The 16,276-nt window shown below is 51.1% G+C and overlaps 1 protein-coding gene across 1 annotated transcript in view; it reads left to right on the forward strand.

Moving 5' to 3' along the window:
• URB1 (URB1 ribosome biogenesis homolog) overlaps positions 1 to 16,276 on the forward strand; it is a 76,062-nt gene that overhangs the window by 58,278 nt on the left and 1,508 nt on the right. The window contains exons 31-38 of the mRNA XM_027978333.3: positions 6,073 to 6,233; positions 6,670 to 6,781; positions 8,585 to 8,691; positions 9,447 to 9,590; positions 10,725 to 10,834; positions 13,002 to 13,199; positions 14,659 to 14,900; positions 15,302 to 15,859. Of these exons, the coding sequence (XP_027834134.2) occupies positions 6,073 to 6,233; positions 6,670 to 6,781; positions 8,585 to 8,691; positions 9,447 to 9,590; positions 10,725 to 10,834; positions 13,002 to 13,199; positions 14,659 to 14,900; positions 15,302 to 15,859 (1,632 nt within the window). The remainder of the gene's footprint in view (positions 1 to 6,072; positions 6,234 to 6,669; positions 6,782 to 8,584; positions 8,692 to 9,446; positions 9,591 to 10,724; positions 10,835 to 13,001; positions 13,200 to 14,658; positions 14,901 to 15,301; positions 15,860 to 16,276) is intronic.

Below are 16,276 nucleotides of genomic sequence, written 5' to 3' on the forward strand. Positions count from 1 at the left end.
TAAAGGGAAGCATATGAATTCATCAGGAGGGGAAAACTAGCCGTAAAGGGACAAGTTGAATAAAACAGAAGTCTGTGAACAGCATTTATAATGGCCAAAGGCTTATTGTGGTTGCATTAAGCCATCAATCTTTTTTTATATTGTTATTTTTTTCAAGTTATTATTGCATTAACTTTTGCCCTGGTGGATAAGTGACCATGAACAGTGTTTTAAATAAACTTTTATTGAAGTGTGACGTATAGAAACCCATACAGGTCATATTATGTATCTGTGAGTTGGGTGAAACCCCCAGTCAGATCAAGGAACATAGTCCGCAGCCCCCCAGGCCCCTTGCTGGCCAGTACCCCTTCCCCCTCAGTAGGGGCCAGTATCCTATGCTTGAAGTTTATTCAAATGACATTAAACTCTCTTTTCTTCTGTAGAAGCCCCATTTACCCACATTGTATTTGTGAGGCTCATCCATGCCGTGTGTGGCAGAAGTTTTTCACGCATGTTTTTGTTTCCCGAGGTGGCACCGGGGTCCTTGTAATCCCAAATCGGGCGTGTGATTGGTTTTTGGTGTGGTGGCCAGGCTTGAGAGAACGGGTCTCAGCGCTGTATGTCAACCCTTTGCTGAAAGTGGGAACCTGTTTCCGTAACCTTGCTTCTCTCCTTTGAGTCCTTGGCTGAGAAGCAGGGCCAGCCTTCTGCAATGGCAGTGACAAACGCTCGCACAGCAAATGCTTGTCCTCGGGAGAACCAGGCAGAGCCCTTCAGTCGCTGTTTCACAGAGCAGAGAGGCGCCTGTGCGGTTCTCTCTAGGCCCCTGGACGGGGCCTCAGTGGACCCTCCCTGGGATGTGCCTTCCTAGCCAGGCTGCCTCTAGGAAAGGGTGTGAGAGGAGGTGTGAGGAAAGCTCCTGAGGCTCTGATAGCACCTCTGTGCTGCCACTGAACCCCTTAAAACATGAACTGCTTTGCATTTTAATCCTTGATAATTGTCCTGGTTAAGCCAGGACAAATTTGTTGTCACCAGGGGAAATTGCTATTTTTGAGGTTCTTAAACAAAACGACTGGTATTTCTGTTTTTTGATCACCTTTAAACTCTCAAGGGACAGCTCTTTTCCATACGTTTTACAAAGCCAAGACTTCCAGAGAATAGCAGATCCCACAGAACATGAAATTGACTTTTTCTCATGGACGTATGAAAAATCCTTTTGTCTTTAAAGTGTCCGTGATTACTGCTAAATACTCGCTATTTTTAGTGAGTAATATTAAATGTTTAGAATGTTCTCTCCCAAACTTATTCTATTTATGTGTTTATATTATGTATCAGTAGGTATGTAGATGTATCTTAAATATATCTCATCTTCCCCAAAATAGTATAATTTTATCCCTCAGTTTGATGCTTTGTAAAGCTTTTGAAAATCCCCCCCCCATCAGAAGTAGTCACTTGTTAGAAATGAGAAAAGTTAGTGTGTAAGCTGTTAAAGCAGAAGAGTCTTCTAATTATTCTTTTTCCTTTTACTTTGTTTTCCTTCCAGTTTTACTGAGATATAATTGACATCAGCACTGTATAAATTTAAGATATTCAACATAGTGATTTGGCTTAACAAACAGGATGAAATGATGACGGCAGTCAGTTGAGTGAGCATCCAACACCTCATATACAATAAAATTAAAGAAATATTAAAAATGTTTTCGTTGTGCTGAGAACTCAGCATTTACTCTCTCACCAACTTTCATATATAGCATACAGTAGTGTTAATTAAATTTATTGTGTTGTGCATTATATCCCTAGTACTTATTTATTTTATAATTGGGAGTTTGTATGTTTTGACTCCCTTCATCACTTTTCCCTCCTATCCCTTGCGTCTGGTAGCCACAAATCTGATCTCATTTCCTCTGGGTTTGTTTGTTTGTTGTTTTTCTTTCTTTTCTTTTTTTAAAATTTATTTTACTTTACAGTACTGTATTGGTTTTGCCATACATCAACATGAATCCGCCACGGGTGTACATGTGTTCAACTATAGTTAATCTACAGCATTATTAGTTCCTGGTGCATAACAGAATGATTTGATGTTTCTATACATTTCAAAATGATCGCCGCTCCCACCTTTTACTTAAAATCTGCATCTTGAGATTAAAAGTGGTTTCTTGTAGATAGCAGACACTGGGTTTTGTGTTTTCATCTAGTCTGACCATGTTACTGTTATTCCGTCTCAGTCATGTCTTTTAATTTCAAGGCTGCAGTCACCATCCACAGTGATTTGGGGGCCCAAAAGAATAAAGTCAGTCACTGTTTCCATTTTTTCCCCCATCTATTTGCCATGAAGTGATGCTTTTTAATTGGAATGTATATACCATTTAATGTTGATTATTGATCTGATTCCAGTTTATTTATTGACTTTTAGCAGTAATTAGTTTGTGTGCTGTGAGTGTATGTACGTGTGTGTATGTGTGTGTGTGTTGCTTTAGGGTTTATTAAATATATATTCAATGTATTGTGGTTTACCTGCAAGTGACATTATACCACTTCATGGATAGTAGAAGCACCTTAGACTAGTATCTCTCTCTCCCCTCCTAGCTTTCATGCTATAAGTATCATAAATTTTCCATCCATAAGTTAAAGATTTCACAATATGTGGTTATTTTTGCTTCAAGCTGTCAATTACCTTTTAAAGGGATTTAAATATTTTATGTTTATCCCATAGTAATCATTTCGTGTTCCCTTCATTCTTTAATTTCCATCTTCTATCATTTTCCTTCTTCCCAAAACACTTCTTTTAAGAATTCTTAAAGTTCATGGCTGTTGGTGATCCATTCTTTCAGCTTTTAAAATGTCTTAACCTGTGAAAGACTTTCATGGCGTGTAAAGTTCTAGGTTGACAGGGTTTTTTCTTATCGTATGTTGAAGATGTTGGCGCCTTGATTCTAGATTGCATCGTTTCTAACAGGAAATCTGCTGCCGTTCTTATCTTTGCTCCTCTCTATGTTTTGAGACCACTTTTAAGATTTTTTTAACCATTGGTTTCAAGCAATTTGATTATGATAAACTTGAGTATAATTTTATTTATTTAGTTTTTACTGTCTTGGCCCTATAGGTTTGTAGTTTTTCTAATTTGGAAGAGTTTTGGCCATTATTTCTTCATTTTCAGGGTCTCCACTTCCACATGTATTAGCCTGCTTGAAATTGTCCCACAAATGCTCATGTTTTTAGAATTCTTTTTTCTCTCTGTGTTTCTCTGTGGTTCAGTTTGGTTAAATTCTGTTGTGTCTTCAAGTTCACAGATCTTTTTTTCTGCAGTGTCTAATCTTCTGATCAGCTTATCTAGTACATTTTTCTTTTTTGTTTGTTTTGTTGAAGTATAGTTAATTTACAGTGTGGTGTTAGCCTCAGGTATACAGCAAAATGATTCAGTTATACAAAAATACATCTATTCTTTTCCCTTATAGGTTATTACAAAATATTGAGTATAGTTCTTTGGGCTATAAGATGGGCCTTTTTTCCCTCTTATATAGTAGTGCATGTATGTAAATTCCATACTTCTAATTTATTTCTCCTCCTTGGTCGTTTGGTAACCATAAAGAAGGTCATTTTCTTTTTTTAAAGATTCCACGTATAGGCAATACCATATGTTATTTCTCTCTCTCAGGCTTACTTCAGTTAGTATGATAATCTCTAAATTCATCTCCGTGTTGCTGCAAGTGGCATTTTGTGCTTTTTTATGGCTGAGTAATATTCCATTGTGTAAATGTACCCCATCTTCTGTATGCATTCTGCTGTTGGGGGGCATTTAGGTCGCTTCCATGTCTTAGTTACTGTGAGTAGTGCTGCAGTGAACATTAGGGTGCGTGTATCTTTTCCAGTTATGGTTGTCTGCAGGTATATGCCCAGGAGTGGGATTACTGAATCATATGTTAGCTCTATTTTTAATTTTTTAAAGAAACCTCCATTCTGTTCTTCTTAGTGACTGCACCAGTTTACACTGTCAACAATTCATCCAGTGCATTTTTCATTTCAGAAATTTAAAATTTTTATCTCGAGAAGCTTGGCTAGGATTTTCGTATCTTCCATGTCTCTACTTAACACACCCTGTCTTTCCTGTAGCTTCTTTTTATTTATTTGTATATTTTTAGCTGTTCTGGGTCTTCATGGCTACGCGGCCTTTTCTCTAGTTGTGGCATGCAGGCTCAGTAGATGTAGTTCCCGGGCTCTAGAGCACAGGCTCAGTGGTTGTGGCCCACAGACTTAGCTGCTCCAAGGCAAGTGGGATTTTCCCAGGCCAGGGATTGAACCCATGTCTCCTGCATCAACAGGCAGATTCTTTACCACTGAACCACCAGGGAAGTCCATCCTCTAGTTTCCTGAGCATGAAGAATTCAGTGCTGCTAACTTTATAAATGTCTTTGTCTACTAATTCTGTTATCTGTGTCATTTAGAAGCCATTTCCAAATAGTTTTTCTCTTCACAATGGGCCATGTTCCTGCTTGTTTGACTGTCTGGCAATTTTTATTGGAAGCCAGAAGTTGTGAGTTTTACCTTCTTTGGGGCTGGGTATTTTTGGTATTCTTGTGAAATGTTGTTCAGCTTTGTTCTAGTACACATTCAAGTTTCTTAGAAATGGTTCGATCCTTTCCAGTGTTGCTCATAAGCTCTGTTAGGTGGGACCAGAGCAACATTTAGTTTGGAAGGACCTTTGCCGCACAAGTGAGGTGACATGCCCTGAACCTGCTGCTTTGTCCCTGGGTGCTGTGGGGACTTGGCCCTGGCTGGTGGGAGCCTGGGGTTGTCGCTGCTCAGCCCTCTGGGTGGTTCTTTCCCAGCCTGGGGTGGCTTGCTCATGTGCTCTTGCCGATGGGCATCCTCTCAGTGGGGCACTCCTCTCGGGCTCGGCCTCGGCCTCATGAACTCTGGCCACTTGGCCTCCCAGGCCCCTTCAACTCAGAGCTGCCCGGGTGCTGCCTCGGCTTGCCCTGCTGTGCACGGCCTGGGAACTCTCCGGGTGTGAGCTGGAACAATCGGAGGGTCACCTGGTTTCCCGTCTTCAGGGATCACCATCCTCTGTTGCTCCATGTCCAATGTCTTGAAAATCCTTAGTTCTTGCCTTCAGTTGTTTTTTCAGTTGGACAGATGAGTCTCTTTCCAGTCTCTCTCCTGGCTGGAAGTGCAAATGCTGGTCCTTCTGCGATACAGTGTGAGAGCTGAGAAAGGGGAGGGGACCCGCGCCTAAGCGGCTTCCAGGAGCTCTTGCTGCTTCTGAGGAGGAAGAGAGCTCGCATGATGCGCGGGTCCCCGTCCCTGGTGTGACTCAGCCCCTCTCAGCCCTGTCACCCCAAGGCAGGGCCTGCAGGGACACCCACAGGTCCTCCACCTTGTGGTTCCTACACTTTTGGACAGCCACCCGTTTGAGGACCGTTATGTGTCTATATAGCTGTTTGGACTAAGAAGTAACTATTATCATTCTTCTTCTTGGTTTATTTTTAGCTTTTTATTTTTTTTTTGTTTAAACTGTGGACATTATCTTTTTAAGTCTTAAACTTTGGGGAGAGAAGAAAAAAGAAAAAAGAGTTTGACTTGTAGAAAATATTATCAGTGGTGTATATATATATATATATATATATATATATAGGTTTATCTTTTATTGATAGTACATTCCAAGATCACTCATCTGACTACGCTGGCTTTTCCTGCTGAGTCCCTTCCCCCTAACCTCAGGCTTCTTCATGCTGGGACCTCAGTGGTGGGTCCTGATGTCACCTCTGACACCTCTGAACCTCTCTGATGTTCTCCGACTCCTCGGGTATTTGTCAGAAGTGATGAAGGAGACCTCGTTGGGATTTACAAGTGTCTCAGAGACTGAAGGCATATGATTGTTGCTGTGGGAGGGGACAGTCTTTTAGAGAGCCGCAGCAGAACCTAAGGGAGCAGGAGGGGGGCTTGCATGTCTGTGTCTGGCATGCACACACATGGCTGATGATGGTCAACTGCAAAAGGAAATGGAACTCCGTGTTGCACGTGTGTCATGGAATCGTGTGTGTGTGTGTGTGTGTGTGTGTGTGTGTAGTCAACGCTGTGTTTTTTCTCCCTCAGAATTTGTGGTGGATTGTAGAAAATTCGTGGATTCAAATGCTCTGGGCCTGACTGTCGCGGCCCTCAGCAGCTACGACCCACACATGCGCACCGCAGCCTACGCGGTGCTGGCGGCCTACTACTCGCAGCTGGAGGGGGCGCGCTTCCGGGAGCAGCCCCAGGTGAGCGGGGCTGAGAGGGCCTGGCGGGAAGATTTCCTGAAGAACTCAGAGGCGTTGCCCAGAGACTCTGATACAGAACCAAAGTCTTGCCTCCTCCTGGCGGGGCGGGGGGAGATGCCACAGGTCATCTTGGGTCCTCAGCCCTGGGTGGTAGACAGAGGTCTCCCCTTACAAGAACTCTTCCTATGTCATGGAGGGCAGAGCAGTGCTCATTTCTGTCGACTGGTTTCTTGATCTGAACTCAGGTTACAGCAGCTGTCACCCACGACACACAGAGCCTCAGAAGCTGTGCTCTGAGGTGGTTGGCGGGGGGGGGGGGGTGAGCCCCTGGATGTGAGGAGCAGGCCACCCTGTAAAGCCATGGATTAGGAGACAAGGCTGGTCACAGCTGTTCTGCAAATTTTCCCCCAACCCTGCCCTTTTTCCTGCTTTTAAGGTACTGTACCTGTTGGACGTGGTCCGGAACGGGATCCGAACCAAGAACATGAGACTCACCTTCACCCTGGCTCTCTTCATTGCCAAGGCAGCCTTGCAGATTTTGAAACCAGGTACCACTGCTAGAATCGGGTCGGGGCAAGGTGGAAATTCTGAGGCTGAGCGAGCCCATTTGGTGGCGTTAATCCCACTGGCAAAACCAGTCCACAGCACGTGTGTGAGGGTCACAAGTGCCAGGTGCAGGAGAGTGTGTGTGAGTATGATGCGGGACAAGTGTGTGTTCCTATCTGCCTGCAGGCGTGTAAAGCTGCAGGAAAGGCAGATCACAGCTCCACCAGAGGGCCTGTTGAGGGAGTCACTGATGTGCTTGGAGGGGGCCTGACGCAGAGGCCCCGTCGGTGCTGGCAGCCGCACTCCAAGCTCGGGGGTCAGCGTCAGCACAGCGCACCAGCGGGACGACAGGCGGCCTGTGGGTCCCTGTGCCCGCGTCACCAGGGCGCAGAACATGGCTCCGCTTGGTCCTCACAGCCGCCCACTGTTGGGGTGGTCTGAGCACAAGTCAGTCTATCATGGGACCTTTTCTTTTTGTCACTAGTGAAAAGTTACAGAATGTTGACGTCGTTAGGGACCACAGGGCTCTGCAGGTAACCTGGTTGTTTTCAGACAAGGAGACAGCCTTCCAGGCGAAGGTTAACTGCAAGGTTAAGTTGCTTCAGTCATGTCTGTCCCTTTGTGACCCTATGGACTGTAGCCTGCCAGGCTCCTCTGTCCATGGGATTCTCTAGGCAAGAATACTGGAGTGGGTTGCCATTTCCTCCTCCAGGACATCTTCCTGACCCAGGGATTGAACCCGCATCTCTTAGGTCTCCTGCGTTGGCAGGTGGATTCTTACCACTAGCGCCACCTGGGATCCCAAATAGTTTGTCCAAAGCCTGGCAATTAGCCTGCAGTCAAGTTGCTGTTGGAATTCAGATCTGATTTTCATCTGCTCCTGTATCATTTTTATTACTTTTTTTTTTTTAACCTTAGAAATTATGGGAGGGAAGAAGGTAATTAGCCATTTGACTCTAAAGAAACAGGCTCTTCAGAGAAAATATCCTAGCCGAGGTCACGAGCGATAGTCTTGGCCTCCCGTCCAGTCTGTGCCCCTCTGGTGAGCTGTCCCACATCAGACCTCATGTCAGTGCGGGGGCTCAGGACAGCGGTCTTGGATGGGCTGTGAGGCTGCAGGTGCTTTGGATAAATGTGAGATGACAGTCCAAGGGTGAGACCAGGGGAGGAGGTGTCGGCCCTGTCTCATCCCAGAGCCAAGTGACCCAGGGCAGGTCTGAGCCCCCTTTGCTGTGGAAGCTCCCTCAGTGGGAGGCCAGTGTGCTGGTATTCGGTGTGGCAGCCCGCACTCTGCCCACCAGCTGATTGGAGCTGAGGCTGATGCCTCGGAGGGAGTGGTACCAGCAAAGGACTGGACATCCCCAAGCAGTTCCTGAGCCGTGAGAGAAGCCCTTATGCCTAAGGTGTCTTACTGTATTTTAATTCTTGAGAACTGATCACCTGGATGAGAATTAGAAAGCCCCATGGGGGCAGGGATTTCTGTCTGATTTCCCCCCCCCCCACCCCGCAAGGACCCCACTCCCCGACTCCACCTGGTCATGGGGTGTCCTTTTGGCACCATCCTGAGTGACAGTCAGGCTTCCCTGGTGGCTCAGACGGTGAAGCATCTGTCTGCAATGTAGGAGACCTTGGTTTGATCCCTGGGTTGGAAAGATCCCCTGGAGAAGGAAATGGCAACGCACTCCAGTACTCTTGCCTGGAAAATCCCATGGATGGAGGAGCTACAGTCCATGGGGTCGCAAAGAGTCGGACACGACCGAGTGACTTCACTTTCCCTTTGAGTGACAGCCTGCTTGTGTTCACAGAGGAGCGTATGTACATGAAGATCAACAGGTTCCTGCTGTCCCACGAGTACCTGAACATGAGCAAAGTTCCAGGCTTCTACCAGTTCTTCTACAGCTCGGACTTCGAGGTAGCACCCTGCCCTGAGGTCCGCGGGGCTCCCAGTCTCCTGAGTGGGATGCTCAGCCACTGCGCCAACTCATCCCTGCGGAGACTTGTCAGCTGCAGAGCGCAGGCTGGGGTGGAGTGTGGGGGTCGGGTGGGGGGCAGGCGGGCCTGCCTGTGAAGATGCTTCCCAGTCCACACCGTGATTCTGGGGTGACGACTCAGACCTCACAGACTCCAGAGGCCTCGAGTCACAGCCTCCTCACAGTTATTTTCTGGGCGAATCACAGGGTTGACTACTGATGTGCTTTTACTGAATATATGATCACAGCTGAGGTCTTCCCTGTAGCTCAAATGGTAAAGAGTTCTGCAATGCAGGAGACCAGGGTTCAATCCCTGGGCAAGGAAGATCCCCTGGAGAAGGGAATGGCAATCCACTCCAGTATTCTTGCCTGGAAAATCCCATGGACAGAGGAGACTGGTGGGCTACAGTCCACGGGGTCACAAAGAGTCGGACACGACCGAGCAACTAACACTACACTGAGCACAGCTGAGCGTGTAAACGTGACCTGGTCCTTTATTCCTGACCCAGAGAAATGGAAGCAGAGAGGAGAGAGGGAGGGTTTTTAATAACAGACCCAGAAATGGAAGGTCGGGGGCTGCCATGCTGCAGTCTTCACCACCCCTTGAAAATAGTGGTGGTGGAAGAGTTTTCCGGGAAAAAAAAAAAAAAAGCCTTCACATGTTTAATGACGGTCTCTTGTTTCCGGGGCTTTACAGCAGAAGACGGAGCGGGAGTGGGTGTTGGGGCTCCTCCGCGAGGGAATGCGGGACACGCACTGCTTCAAGCTGTGCGCCAGGCGGGGCGTCCTCCACATCGTCCTGTCCTTCTTCAGCAGCCCACTGTGCGACGAGGCGGCCCAGGTAGGCGCCCCCAGGGGCTGAGGGCTGGGGGGGCCTTGCCTCGGGGTTCCACCACCTGCAAGTCCCGCCCCGTGGACCCTCACCTGACCGCCTGCTTCAACATTAGCTTCCCTGCCATCACCTGGGCCCAGGGCCAGCAGGGGGCCGGCGGGGGGCCAGCGGGGAGGGAGGTGGATAGTGAGGAACCAGGAGGCTCTGGGCGGCCGAGAGCTCTGGAAACACAACTGAGGCGCTCCCAACCCACACAAGCCACCAGCGTGTCACGTAACACAGAGAAACTGCAGGTCATCGGACCTTGGCTGGGAAAGGAGTCGGGCTTTGAAACTGCCTGCCTCACAGCTGACAGGGAGTCTGCACCTGAGTTCTGTCCCTGGAGCAAGAAATCGTGTGGAGTGAGACGTTCACTAGGAAAGGCCTGTGGGGTTTTGATGAGTTTGTAGCCTGATCAGTGTCTGTCTCTGGCATCACCTAAAATATGGGTAAAGAGGAGTGAGTCTGCATAAGGGAATTTGAGTACCGTAGATTTCTACTTTTTATGGCAGGTGAGAACTCTAACGCACCCAATTAGGGACTTCCATGGTGCTCCAGTGGTTAGGACCCTGTGCCTCCACTGCAGAGGGTATGGGTTCAATCCCTGGTGGAGGAACTAAGATTCCCATATGCCATGTGGTTTGCCAAAAAAAAAGTGTGTGCGGGGGCGGGGGTGGGTGGGGAAGCACCCCGTTAACAGTTCCTGTGAGAGTCCCATCTCTCTGTCCTCTCCACGTGGTAAAATAGAGGCAATGAAATGAGCCACCAGCAGTTCATGGGTGGACTAGCAATGTTTCTTCACTGTCCCATTCAGGCTGCCGGGATGTGGGGCCGTGCAGTTTCCGTGCCACGTCTCCCGTTGTGATGGATTAGCGGGTGGGTGTTCCTGGGCTGGCGCTCTCCCTGCGGCCGTCTGTGTCCTCTGGCTGTTACGGCGGGGCAGGTGGTCCCCACGGCCACCATTCTCGCAGACCTGGCAGATGTCACGTGCAGCGACCGCCTGGGTAGTGGGGACACACTTCTGTTTTTTTAAGGCCTTCCCGGGCTCAGGTAAGTCAGGTTATTCCCACGGAAGACCAATGACTTTCTGCTTGGGTTTGACAGAACTGGATTCTGGAGATTCTGCAGAATGCCGCCCGGGATGCCAGGTCTGCCTATGAGATGCTGCGGGACTACAGCCTCCTGACGTGGGTCCTAAACGTCCTGGAAAGCAAGTAAGCACCTTATGTCCTGGAAAGAGGAGTTGGGTGGGGGTAGGGTGGAGGAGCGCATGCGCACTGGGCATGGTTGGGGGAGCGCACATGCGTGCTGGGCGTGGGGGTGGGGAAGCGCATGCACACTGGGCATCGGGGCGAATGCGCATGCGTGCTGGGCATGGAGTGGGGCGGGGCGGAGGACGCATGCCCCTGGGCATGGGGCGGATACGCAGAACGTGTGCGTGCATGCTGGGCATCAGGCAGAGGGGAGTGGGGGGAGACCGTGAGATCATGGGAGCTCCTGCAGCTCCGGTGTCCGCTAGGAGAGTCCAGGAGAATCCACACTCTCCAAAACAGCGACCTCTACACCACCTTTCCGTCTCTCCTGCGTGGCCCAGGCTGCTCTCTGGGAGTGGGTTCTCTCCGAGGTTTCGAGGCCGCTGCCCTCCCTGAGGCAGAAGCGGGGAGCCTAGGGTTTCGGGAGCGCTCGCTCATGCAGTGATGTGGGTTCGGCACTCCACTCCCGCCCAGGGTCGAGGTGCCCTGCTAAGGGCCCGTACCGGAGCCGCATAAAGGGCTGGCGTGGGTATCTTGTCTTGTGACCGGGGCTGCTGTCACTGGGTAGCTCAAACGACATGGATTCGTTTTCTCACCTCCCGTGGGCCGGCGTGGTCGGCCTTGGTGAGAGCCCTCTTCCCAGTGTCCTCACTGCCAACCGTGTCCTGGCAGGGAGAGAGAAGGAGAGCGTTCTGGTCTCTTCCGCTTCTTGACAGTGACAGTGAAAGTCGCTCAGTCCTGTCCGACTCTGTGACCCCATGGACTATACAGTGTTAGGTAAAAGGCCAAGACGCCAAAAAGAGTGTCTGACAGGCTTTAATGGGGAAGCGCTCCGGGCAGGGTTCCTGGACCCGAACGAGGCAGGTCGAGGCAGTCCCCGCGGGACTGTGCTGGGGAGTGGTTTATATGCGTTTGTTGCGGGGATGGTCAGGCTAGATCGCCCAAAAAGGTACGGGTTAGTGAACGGGGGTTCGGATAGGTTGCCAGGCCGAGGCGTCACGGGCTGACAGGTCCTTCTCCGTGGCTGGGGCGGGGCGGCTTTAGCTGGCGGAGTGTGCTGTCATTGGTCCCCGGGATCTGGGAGGCTCCTTCCGTTAGGGACTTCCCCCGCCTGCGGGAGAGAGGAGGGGCGGCCCATCATGGCCCCCGGGTCCGGCCTTACATACAGTCCATGAATTCTCCAGGCCAGAATACTGGAGTGGGTAGCCTTTCCCTTTTCCAGAGGATCTTCCCAACCCAGGGATTGAACCCAGGCCTCCTGCATCGCAGGCGAATTCTTTACCAGCTGAGCCACAAGCTTCTTACAGGGTGCTAATCTGGTCATGGGGCTCCATCCTCACGGCCTCATCTAATGACCTCTCAAAGGCCCCACCTCCAAATACAGTCACAGCGGAGGTTGGGGCTTCAACCTGTGAATGATGGGGCGGGGAGGAAGGGCACACAGTTCAGTCCATAACGTGATCTGTTTAGATTCTCCTACCTCTGAGGCTGTGTGAAAAGATGAAGACTCTTGGCTCCGCAGACAGCCCCTCAGTGGCAGGAATGTTTCCTTCAGATAGCTGTCTGTGACGATAATTCTGGGAATATCCAGACTCTTTGCCCCCCGCCTCTTTTTTTCTTTCTTTCTTCTTTTGTGCATTTTTTAAAAGAATTTAAAATTTTTTCTCCTAAAGAAAGTAGTATCTTCTCTCCGAAGGCCGCGCTGGCTGATTATCTGCTCCTGGCTGTTACCTCTGTGCTTTAGAGTGGGTTGTTCTCATGGGCAGGGAGGCTATCCCTTCCGAGCCGCAGAGGCTCCAGAGTATCTCTTAGATGGGACTGAGGGGAGAAAGGAGGGTTGATCAGAAAGTTTCTTTCATGAGAAAGTTTCTGGTGAGAAAGGAGGGTTGCAGCCTCGTCCTGGGATGGAACTGTGTTTTGTAGCACCCTGTCTTGCCTTAGGTGCTATGCCTGTCGGGGGCTGCAGTGGCTGAGTGAGCGCATAAAAGTGTTGGGGGCTGGGGGAGAAGCCGGCACCGTGGGGTGGCCATCACCATCACCGTCTCCTCCCTGGTTCCTGCCCACCCCTCCAGGAGATGGGAGGAGAAGGTGTGACAGAGGGTGGGACTCTCCCCATGTTTGGCTTCAGGTTTCTGGAGACTGAGCTGCTTTCCAACCTCATCTCCCTGCTGCACACACTGTGGGTGACCACGCTGGGCAACAGAGAAGTGGAGCCCGGGGCGCAGCCTCCCTGCAAGCCTGGGTCTCAGAAGCCCCCGAAGCTGCTGGCGCTGCACCTGGTGGACGAGTTCCTCTACGTTCTCCTTGTGCTCACGAAGCACCTGAGGTGAGCCCCTCCCCTTGGTCCTGGCTCCACAGGTGGACTCTGGGCCGGGGCTGTGGTCCTTGTGGTGACCTCAGGACACCCATTTCTGCTGCTCCTCTTTAACAGTTAGACTTTTGAGGTTCCTTTCCAGACCAGGAGAACTTAACACGCTCAGAAAACCTGCAGCCTGTCGCACCAGATCATTTTTAGCAGAAAAATCATCTACCCGGATATTTGGATTCAAGCACTCAAAATGATGTTTCGTAGAAAGAACATGTTTTCCGTGACTTTAAACCTAAGCAAGTTAAGCTGTCCCCAAACTCACCTCCACCTGTATTAGCCTGCACAGGCTCCCTTTCAGCCATGAATTTGCTGGAAATTTTCAGTATTTTCCCCTTGGAATTTCTCGCTTGGTTTCCTCAGGAAAACTCAGTGCTTGTCAGATTCTACTGTGTTAGAGAAAATACACCATGTCCTCAATACTTCTGATGTGGGAACAGAGGTGTGCTGATTGGAACTAGATGATAGATAGCGAATGTATTGTCATCTCAGAGTGAAAACCTTGATAAAGAATACAGCATTTCGTTTTCTGTTGTTCTGAAATCAGCTGTTGAATCCATGCTGGGTAGCCATGTTTCTTATTTTAAGTTCAGTTCAGTCCCTCAGTCGTATCCGACTCTTTGCGACCCCATGGACTGCAGCACGCCAGGCTTCCCTGTCCATCACCAACTCCCATAGTTTACTCAAACTCATGGCTGTTGAGTCAGTGATGCCATCCAACCATCTCATCCTCTGTCATCCCCTTCTTCTGCCTTCAGTCTTTCACAGCATCAGGGTCTTTATTTTGGAATTGTCCAAAGACGCATGGCAGCCCACTCCAGCATTCTTGCCTGGGAAATTCCATGGACACAGGAGCCTGGCAGGCTACAGTCCGTGGGGGTCACAAAGAATAGGACTCGACCTTGCGACCAGACCACCACCAAAGACACACTGGTCTCTGAGAACTGGTTGTAATTCAGAATAACAACCATATCAATAAATGTGAAAACGGTTAGAGCAGACAGTTTCGAATTTTAAATTCCTTAGAACTTGGAGGGAAAAAAAAAAAAGAACTTGGAGGAATATATGTCCTTCCAGTGCCCTCTGTCAGGCTTGGCCATGGGTGGTGCTATCCCAGGGCTTTTCCTGGCCTTTAGTTCCTGAGTTGGAGAGGATCCAGTGGTCCTGGAGTTGTTAGCGGGACAGCTGGCACCCTTTTCCAGAGAGCTTTCTGTGCCTCCAGGGTGGAGGTCAGACCCTGGTCCCCTGTCCGCCTGCCCTGGAGAGGTGCTGGGCTCCGTGCCCTGGTCTGTTGGAAAGGGCTGCCCGGCACCTCGAGTCTGTGGCCTGTCTGCTGCCTGGCTGCCTGGCTGCCTGGGTCCTGGGTTGCAGGCGACGAGGCGGCTCTCACCCAGCCTGGGATCATGGGCTCCCCCCACAGGCCCACCTTGGCCTCCGCCCAGCTGACCGGCTTCTTCGGGGCGCTCGACTCGGTCCTGAGGTACCGGGCCACCGTGCTGCAGGCCTTCAAGGACATGAACCGTCTGACCGTGAACGCCACGGTGCTGTCCACCCGGGACGTCCTTGTGCTCCTGCACAAGTGGAGCCTCCTCGAGAGAGACGTGCGGCTCCAGGAGGACCTGAGGGCTGCCGCGGAGAAGTGCCAAGTCCGGGAGCTGCTGAGTGAGTGTCCGCTGCATGATTCTGTCTCATCTCCCACTCTCCAGGTGTGCTTACTGCCCTCCCCACCCCCCAGAGCAGCCGCGTCTCCCCCCGACCTCTGAGCAGCATGTCCACAGCTGCCGAGGCTTAGAGACGGCCTGTGTGTCTTCATAGCGCTAGAGGGAGATGGGGCCTCAGCTCCCGCTCCCCTGTGCTCAGCTGTTATAATAGCGGTGATGACAGTCACAGGGAAAAACTGAGCCCTGCCCGAGCTCCAGGCCGGGTGCATCCTGTGGGAACCCAGCTCTGAGCTGTGCCCTCCCCTGCGTGGATGCCCCACCCTCTGCATCTCTGTGGGTTGGAGAAGGGGGGAACAACAGTCTCATGCCTTTTCTCTTTTTACCGGTGTGTGCGAATAACAGAGATGCTCAAGGAGAAAAACAAGCCCGACTCCCAAGCCAAAGGCCTGCGGGCCCGGAAGCGGAGACACGGCGAGGTGGAGGAGGCCGCCGACCCCAAACTGCTGGCATCCACCCTGGAAGCGTGCAGGGGCCTCCTGAGGTCCATCCTGACCCACTGGGGGCCCGAGTTCCCCAGCGCTGACCCAGAGTGTGAAGACCCTGGCCCCGTGGGTGTTGTCACCTCCCTGGTGGCCGGCTGGGTGCTGCGCTCCGCAGCCGGGAGCACGCTTGGCCGGGCAGACATGGCGGGCCTCCTGGGCTGGCTCCAGAGCCACGTCCTGCCGCGGCCGGCAGTGGTGGCTGAGCTTCTCCACGACAGCACCGTGACGAGCGGCCTGTTCCGCCTGTACAGCCGGTTCTGTGGAGCCGCGGAGCCGGAGGACCGCTTGCCTGGCCTCTTCAACGCTGTCCTGCTGCGGCTGGTGGCAGCCCGGGGCGCTGCGGGGAGCCCCCTCCAGCCGGTGCTCGAGGCCGTCCACCTCTCCTCCCTGGACACCGAGGAGGATGCAGACACACAAGGTAACGCGGGGGGCTGGGCTCGGAGGCTGCAGACCTCGCGAGGTTGGCCTGGGGCCGAGAGCACTTCCTGTTCTCACAGCTTTTGGGCTCTGTCAGTGAAGCCTTGGGGGGAGGACGGCCCTCAGCACGGGTGTGCGGAGCACAGAGAGTCAGCCCCTGGGTTCTGAGTGTGGGGGGAGAGGAAGGCCCCGCCTCTGCCTTCAGGTGAGACCTTGATGGCCGGGGAAGCAGTGGAGAGGAACGCCCTCCAGCCAGCCTTGTGTACCCCTGGGGACACTGCGTGGCTTTCTAACTTCCTACTGTTAGCATTCACGCAAAGAATTAGATTGCACCTCGTGGTCACAAGCACACACATTTGTGTATACAGGCACTCAAGTCATGGTTCATATGCGCGGCGTTTAGTGGGTGCTTGATGAA

Source organism: Ovis aries, chromosome 1 (assembly GCF_016772045.2).
Source record: "Ovis aries strain OAR_USU_Benz2616 breed Rambouillet chromosome 1, ARS-UI_Ramb_v3.0, whole genome shotgun sequence".
Classification (NCBI taxonomy): Eukaryota; Metazoa; Chordata; class Mammalia; order Artiodactyla; family Bovidae; genus Ovis; species Ovis aries.